We start from the raw sequence: 8,184 nt of genomic DNA, 5'->3' as shown, positions 1-8,184 counted from the left end.
TCCCGGTTTTGTCCTCCAACCCTCTTAAGTGCCGAGGTCGGGGGAGGACTGTGAGGTGGCATCTGACTTTGCCTGAGAGGAGGGACGGCAAGGGCAGAAGGGCAGAGGTGGCCCAGCCCCAGGAGGACCCTGACCCACTCTGCCTCTGCCCCGCTCCTCTCGCCACACCCACTGCCCCCTCCAGGCCAAACCGCCCGGAGGACTGGCCGCACCATCCCCACTGTCCTGCCCACTCACCCGCGAACTTGCTCCAGTGGGATGTCCACCCCACAATCTACGGGCACTGTTCTGTCAAGTCGCCAGTGGCCTCCTGCTTGACCGATGGGCATCTCCGTCCACCCCGCACTGGTCACCTGCCCCTGTCCACCTGGCCGTTCCCTCGGCCCCCACAACCCCTCTGGCTCATGCTGTTTCTTTCTCTGTCTGACCCTGAGTCGAGAGAGGCCTCAGCTGTCATGGGCTGAGGACCTGACCCGTCCCAGGTCCTCTTCTACAATGGGCACCAACACCCAAATGCCCAGTTGTCCTTACTTGCAATTCCGATCCCTCCAAAATGCCCGTGTGCCCTCCCACCCTGCATGCAGTCCTCTGTGTCAGTCAGAGAGGTACCCCGGTGGTCAGGCCTGGGGTACCTCCTCGTGTCCTCCCTGACCTCCCCCACATCCAGGGGTCCCCCAAGTCCCACAGCTCCACATCCTGCTGACTTCCTTGGGCAGTCTCATTGGGGCGCCTGCTGTCCTCACACGGTGGCCTACTCTGGCATGGATCCGATCACACCACTCCCCACTGAGAACAGCTTGGGTGGGGGTCCCTTGCTCTTGGAGCCCAGGCCTGCCGTCCCAACATGCCCCTCAAGTCCCCAGGCTGCTCCCCTGTGGGCTCTGACCATCTAAGGTCGCCTCCCACATGCACAGAGACAAGTCTCTGCCTGGGCTCAGCCTCAGGGCCTCAGAGCCAACACTCCATCAGGGCCTGTGCACTGATGACTGACGTACTGAGAGCACGGGGACCTGCTGCAGCTTCTCTGGAATCCGGCCATCACAGCCCACCTCAGAGAGCCAGCGAAGCGCAGGCTGGATCATGGCTGCTCCCCGTCCTATTCCCAAAGCAGACCCAGAGGGCAGACACCTCCTGCCACAACCAACAAAGGCCCCTGACTCCCAGCCATGCACGACCCCAGGTTCATGGAGACAGTGGGGGGGGGGGGACTCACTCAAAGACACAGATGGGGAGCCATGGGCCGTTAAACCAAGTCAGGACAGTGGGGCCAGGGTCCCTAGTGTGAAAGGCCTGGGAGGCTGGGGAGGCCAGGGAGGCAGTGAGCAGCGTGGAGGGCCAGCCAGCGTAACTGGGGTGTCTCTGGGGGACTGTGAGTCCCAGCTGTCTTCTCTGCCCTGGGAGGAAGCCACACTCGGGGAACCAGCTTCCACCTCTGACACCAAGACACGGGGCCTCATAGCAAAGCTGACCCCATAGCATTGTTCCCCATCACTGCCTCCCAACCTCCACCGGGAAGAGGCTCCGAGAGAAAAGCATCAGAACAGGCAGAACCCAAAACACGCTGTTAGGAGGGCATGGCAGGACAGACCCTCTCTCTGAGCCCACCATTGGGACTGCCCAGAGAGACCAAGTGGGGAGTGGATAGGCCAGCTCTGGCTCAGGGGTAGGACGGGACCCACTCAGGCCCAGACACTGAGAGGGAGCTCGCCCTGCAGGACTGGCCCTCGGGCCCTCCCCAAACCACACACTCCCTGCCCCACTGGCCCTGGGCCCCATGCAGCCCCTCGCACTGTCTTCACCTAGCAGGCTGCGGCCTTTTCAGGGTAGCTTCCACTGCCCCTCCTGCTGCTCCATGCCCTCTCCCCTGCCCACCTCGTCCACTTGCCCGCGCGGCTGACTCCTGGCCCTTGCACCCCAAGTAGGGGGGTCTACCTGCTCCCCAAGGGAGGCTCCCCCAGGGCCCACAGAGGTGCTGGGGGATTGGGAGGGCAGGGCCGGAGGGACAGGGCCATGGGAGGGTAGGGAGTGTGAGATGAGTGGTTGTCACCGTGTAGTCCCTGGGCGTCTGAAGAGACTGGTGCCAGAGGCCAGCTGGCTGGAAAGCAGGCAAGCAGACTCCAGGCAGCAGCGAGCTGGGGGATGGGGTTGAAAGGAGAGGTGGGGGATGCGCGGGGGGTGGAGCTGCCACCTGCCCACAGGCCCCAGTGACCTTTCAGCCAAGCCCTGAACTGCTATTAGTCCTCTCCCAAACAATCCCCCACTGCACCCCAGCTCCCGCCCTTCTGGGAGCAGCTGGTTACAGACACTGGTGTCAGGGACCCAGGCCCTGACATCAGGAAGTGCAGCTGCATGCAGTAAGCATGTGTTAGAGCCATAGGGCTCCACAATGCTCTGTGCCACCTGACAGACGTGCAGACGTCACCCAGCCACCATGCCAGCCATCCTCAGTCAGCCATGTCACCAGCCTCCCCAGATGCAACTGACACCTCCCACCCCCACCCCCCAGGTCACATCACAAGTGCACAGGAGACCTACACATGCACTTCAGTGCCGTGTCCTGTCTGCCCCACCAGGGTGCCATGCTGCCTGGGCCAGGGCTGCTGTGGGTTTCATGGGGTCTGGGCCACCGCCAGGCCCAGGTGAGTGTAACCAGTCTCCCATGCTCCTGGCCTAAGGCTGCAACGGCTCCCGGGGAGCAAAGCTGGGACCTGATCCCATCGGACTTCCGGCTGTCATGAGCTAGGGGAGCCCTTGGGCACCAGCGCAGAACCAGGGGCTTGGGGACACTTCTGGGCCTGAGGTGCAGGGACATGGGCCAGCACACCCTGCAGTGAGGGATGGGAAGCTGGAGTCAGGGTTATGGAACCTCTGGAAGTGGGGACAATGAGATTGCAGGGAAGGTGTCTCTGGGACAGAGACGCAATGGTCCCTCCCAGGAGACCCAGCCCCGGGGCATTTATTCACTCACACCCTCTCCTCCCAGCCCCTCCCCAGGACGCAGCAAACAGGCAGCACGTGAACCTTTGGATAGGAAACTGTAAACACGAGTCTTTAAAATGACAGAGGCCTCCTTGACCCCAAACTCTGAGCCAGAGGCCACCACCAAGGGACCCCCCCCTCCAGGGACCAGACCTCCGCCACCGTCCTCCCTTCCCACCCAGGCCCCCGCAGGCTGGGGAGGGCCCTTCCACTGCAGGCCAGGCTGCACACACCGACCCACCGACCCACCGACCCACCGGCGGGGGGCAGCCTGACCCGAGGGGTCCCTGAGATGAAGCGCCGCACCTGGCCCCTGGCCCCATCCCATGCAAACTGCGCGCCCCACCAGCCCATGTCTGCGCCCCGGGGCGTCCCTGGAGCCGCAAGGGCCCTGTCACGTTTCCAGGGCGTCGCGCGTGGGCGAGGGCCCGCGGGGGCGGCCGGGCGGGCCATGCAGCGGCTGGGGTGGCGGCACAGAGTTGCGCTGCTGCGTCGGCGGCGGCTGGAGCTCCAGCGCGAGCGCGGGCGGCGGGAAGTCGCGCACCTGGCGGCGGTACTCCAGGAAGGTGCAGGCCTTGGTGGCGAGCGCCACCACGTTCTTGCCAACGAAGATGGCCGAGACGCGGCTGTCGCGGAAGAGCGCCATGTTGGCGGCGCGCGCCAGCACGGCCACCACGTTGACGGTGGCGAGGCTGAGCACCGGGTAGAGCATCATCTTCTGCGGCGCGATGTGCTCGCCCTGCATGCTGACCTCGCTGAGCGCCACGCACGGCAGCACGAGCAGCAGCATGTAGCAGTAGAAGAAGGTGAGGCCCTCGGCCCACAGCGGCAGCCCGGTGCGCGGCGGCTCCCACAGGCTGGCCTGCATGTCCAGCAGGTCCAGCAGGTCCAGCGCCACCCAGAAGAGGCGCCCGCGCAGGTCCTCGCGCTTGCGGAAGGTGCGCACGTACTCCATGCGGTCGAGCGCCACGAGCAGCAGGAAGAGGCCGGGCACACACACGGACAGCAGCAGCGTCAGCGCCTTGCGCGCCACCGGGTCGGCCGCGCCGCGCCGCGCCGCCTTGTAGTTCTGGAAGATGAAGTACAGCTTGATCTCCAGCACGAAGATGTAAAGGAACCAGAGGATCATGGCGTAGCCGCGCTTGGCCGTGCGCACCTCGGCGCCCACCCACACGGCCACGTAGCGCAGCACCAGCAGGAAGCACACGTCGCCCACCAGCACGATGATACACACGCCGATCTTACGCGGGCCCTGGTTCTGCTCCACCAGGTACGCGTCCATGACTGCCATGCTGCCCATGATCACCAGCGTAGTCAGGCACACGTGGCGCCGGTCCGGGGGCGGCAGCACCATGGTGGGCCGCCGGGACCCCGGCCTGGGCGCGCGCGGCCCCCGCGCGAGGTGGGACGAGGCCCGGCAGCCGCGGCGCTCAACCCGCAGGCATGGCGCCGCAGGGCCTGTTCAGCCGCCCCGAAGGCGCCACCGCTCCCGGCCCGCGAGCTTGGAACCTGCGGAGATCAGAGGAGACAGTCAGGCTGTGGTTGAGGGATGGCCTTCCTACCCGGCCCCCGCGATGCCCCCGAGACCTGGGTGGCACGCACGCGCCACTGCGCGCCGCCGGGGGACCAGGAGCCGGCAGCGGGGCCTCCAGGCGGCGCTGCAGCCCCAGCTGAGACCCAAATGCTCATTCCTGCCGCCGTCCGGAAGGAAATAGAATGGAAGTGGCTTCTCCCCGCCGCGCGCGTCCCCAGGTCCCGGTGGTTCATCCTCGCTGGGCCCCGCGGCCGTGCGTCAGGCGCTAGTGGCCTGGGCCCCACGTCCGAGGCCGTTCCCGTAGGGGTTCGGGCGACCTCTCTCCCCCAGCGCCGCGCTGGACTGGGAGGCGGGCCTGCGCCCTCAGTTCTGCGCACTCGGGGAGCGCGGGAGGCGGGCGGAGGCCCCGGCCCCATCCTGGGACCCAGGTGTTCCGATCCAGGACTGAGAGTCGTCCAAGTTCCGAGGATCCCATCCCATAAGCCTCTCCGTGCCTCCCTACCCCGCCCCCCGCCTTAGCGGACTCAGCCTCCCCTCGGGGTGCACCGGGGGCGTCCCTGGACTATTCTGTCCCCTGCTCCCCCCATGCGTCCCCATTGCCTCATCGCCTGCTGTGTGTGCTGTGTACACTTCCCTGCACCTGGTCAGCACACCCACGGCTACCCTGCTCACTGAAGGAGTGGGCCCCCTATGCTCCCTCCCCAACACCTTCATGGCAATCGAGCGAAGCTCGCCCTCCGCTTTGACCACCTGGACCCCCTTTGGGCTCTGCAGACACCTGAACCTCTCACACCCCTGGCACCGGTTGTCGTGGCTGTGCTGGTTGGAATCACACCAGGCCGCGGGTCCCACACGGGCCAGTTCACACTCTGGGGATGTTAGAGGCCCCCACACTCTCACCCACTCAGAAGTCAGGCTCACTTCCAGCCAGGCCTACACCCCTCCTCTCCCCTCCACAGTACCCCAGGCCCCACGGCTCTGTTTACCGCCCTGTCTAGACAAGGACATAAAATTTAATGTCACCCGTGACTGTGGAGCCAGTGCTCGGCCTGCCCCTGATGACAACGCGGTGCCCACTGACAAGGGAAGGAAGCCCTCTTCCAACTGGGCCCCCGACCCAGCACCCTGCTCCCAGGGGTCCCTGCGGCCACACACAGGACCCCCGATAACTCGGAGCGCAGACACCTTGAGTAGAGGGTGCCTTGGGGTCATCGGCCTGTGCCTCTCCTTCCACAGTGCCGTAAGCTCCTGCTCCCCACGCACACCCACCCTGTTCTCAGCCCCGCTGGGTGGATATGCTTGATGTAGGGTGCGCGCGCGCACACCCACACTTGGGCCTCCCATGGCAGCAGCGGCGGCCTGGGAATTTCCTTCCCCGAGCTTGGCCAAACCAAATAGCCAGAGAGCCGCCACCCGCCACCCCCTCCCTCTGCATCCACTCTACGTGGCCCCTCAGCCACTCGTCAAACCAGGCTGAGGGCTGAGAGCGTCGGGACACCCCCTCCCAAGCCGAGCGCACTGAGGGAGCTCCGGCCCCTGCCCGCGAAGCCAGGGCCTGGCCTGACCACCCCTCCCCCACCCGGCCCCGGCTTCTCCCGGGGACCGGTGCCGCCCCTTGTCCCCTGCACGCCCCTCAGCCGGGACCTCACACACTTGGCAGCCTCGGGAGCCCTCACCCAAGACCGCCCTCCGAGCCCACGAGACCGGAGGGGAGCAAGGGCCGTGAGCTCCCCCCGGACCAAGGCGGAGAATGCGCTGGGCCGCTCCCAGCAGGCTGCGTCTCCCCGCTCCTCAGCCCCACCGCGGGCTCAGCCGGCCCAGGCCTCAAGCCCGCATCCCACCGCCCCTTCGGCCGGCAGTGGGACCGCCCAGACCGGGCCCCCACCCCGCTCCGCGGAGGCGGCCGCCCTCCCAGCCCGCGCCTACCCGCCGGCCAGATGCTGCGCCCGGCGGGCCCGCCGAGCCTCCGCCGGGCCGAGGCCGCGCTCCGCCGCCGCTCTGCCGCCGGTCAGCTCCGCTGCGCCCCCCGCCCCGCCCCTGCCCAAGGCCCCGCCCCGCGCCCCACGCGCCCCGCCGCCCGCGGGGATGGGGGTCCGGCGAGTGTTGCCACAGCAACAGCGCCGCGCAGCAGCGTCGCCCGGCACCGGTGGCACTGGGGAGCTGGACACCCCAAGGGTCCACGCGCAGGCCCAGGAAGTCTCCCTGTCACCGTCGCTCACCCACAGCCAGAGAACCGCCCCGCGGGCGCTTCAGTCCCGCTAGCGCCCTGAAATTCCGCCGCAGCCCCCACCCAACCCGCCCACCAGGGTACCCCCCCCTCACCCGCGACAGGCGGTTTGCGGGACCCTGAACCTGCCGGCGGAGCTGACCCCGACGTGGAGGCCGAGCTGATGCCAGCTGATGCAGGTGGCACCCGGGATTTCGATGGGAACCGAACAAAAAGCGTGGTGGGGGCCTGGGTGCGGATTTCTCCAGCCTTCCCGGGAGTCTTGAGTGCGGAGGACAGAGGCAGTGGGTGGCCATCCAGGGGCACACTAGGGTTTGGAGTGTCAGGTTTCTTTCCCCTGACCAGAGTCACTAGCCTGTCCTCAGAGCCCCCCACCTACATCCCAGCCCATCCACCCCTAGGATGGAGGAGGGGAGCACACCTACTGCCTCTCTACCCTGCTTTCCAGAGTTGCTTCCACCTCCCTCTGACAGAGGAGGAGCCTGAGGGTCAGAGGTGAAGGGACAGCCAGAGCCCACTGATGCAAAGGGGTGGAGCTTAACGCATCCACGGCTCCTTACACGGAGGCCCTGACCAGGTGCCTGGGCCCACACAGGTAACCCACCTGCCACTCCCCTTCGTACTGGGGGCCGGGTGCTTCAGGCCATGGGAGCTATCCGTGAGAGGCACAGATGCTCATTGGAGTGAACCCTCAAGATAGCTGGTTAGGGGATACCAGCCCCCACACACACGTGCTGTCCCTCCAGGAAGTGCAGCCAGCACAAGAAGATACCTCTGTGCCCAGGGAGGGACCCCAGATCCCACAGGTGTGGTTCTCTGCCCCCTATCCCCCCCTGCGGGGGAAGCCTCAAGGGACAAAAGGCCTACTCAAAAAGTCCCTGGTGCAGCATGGAGGGAGGAAGGGGAGGCCAGGGCACGAAGGTCCTGCCTGGGCAGACCACCATGGCAGGTCCAGGAGGCAGAGAGCATGCTGGGTTGGAAGGGACCAGGAACACCTGCAGTGTCCCCTGAGTTCACCACAGCCCTGTGCAGCCTGCTCCCTCCACGTTCTAGGAGGTGCTGCCCCCAGACCACCTGGACCATTTCTGGAACATGTCCCTCTGCCCTCACCCCAGAGCAAATGCAAAAGGAAAAAAGGAATCTTCGTCAAAACCTGTGAGCTTGTGTCAGGGCTCTAAGCACCACACGCCCCACCAGCACCCAGTTCTGGCCTCCCGTCCAGCAAACCCTGGGGCCTTTCTCTGCCCTGATGCCAGCAGAGCTCACACTCCACCCCTCCTGACCCTCAGGGCAGTGGCCAGGCCCAGAGTGGTACGGGCAGGATATTTGTGCTCCCGGGAACCTCTAGAGTGTGTGCCTTGACTTCTGCTTGGCCGTGGGTACACTCCTCCTGCCTGCCTGACACCACATGGCCTCCCTGCGAGACTCCCCTCCTAAGACGCGT

The 8,184-nt window shown here is 66.2% G+C and overlaps 1 protein-coding gene across 1 annotated transcript; it reads right to left on the bottom strand.

Moving 5' to 3' along the window:
- Nucleotides 1–3,026: 3,026 nt before the first annotated feature.
- TMEM121 (transmembrane protein 121) lies at nt 3,027–6,529 on the bottom strand. The gene is made up of 2 exons (XM_081047399.1): nt 6,440–6,529; nt 3,027–4,488 (listed from the first exon to the last, which is right to left on the bottom strand). The coding sequence occupies exon 2, from the start codon at nt 4,331–4,333 to the stop codon at nt 3,374–3,376; it is 960 nt and encodes a 319-aa protein (XP_080903525.1). The 5' UTR covers nt 4,334–4,488; nt 6,440–6,529; the 3' UTR covers nt 3,027–3,373.
- Nucleotides 6,530–8,184: the final 1,655 nt, after the last annotated feature.

This window comes from Rhinolophus hipposideros (genome assembly GCF_964194185.1).
Source record: "Rhinolophus hipposideros genome assembly, chromosome: 5".
Taxonomy (NCBI): Eukaryota; Metazoa; Chordata; class Mammalia; order Chiroptera; family Rhinolophidae; genus Rhinolophus; species Rhinolophus hipposideros.
Note: the sequence above shows the minus strand (reverse complement) of the source record. Positions and strands in the feature narration are given on the sequence as shown.

Excerpts from the sequence above, each read along its gene's own strand:
- TMEM121 (XM_081047399.1), bottom strand. The coding sequence starts at position 4,333 with ATGGTGCTGCCGCCCCCGGACCGGCGCCACGTGTGCCTGACTACGCTG.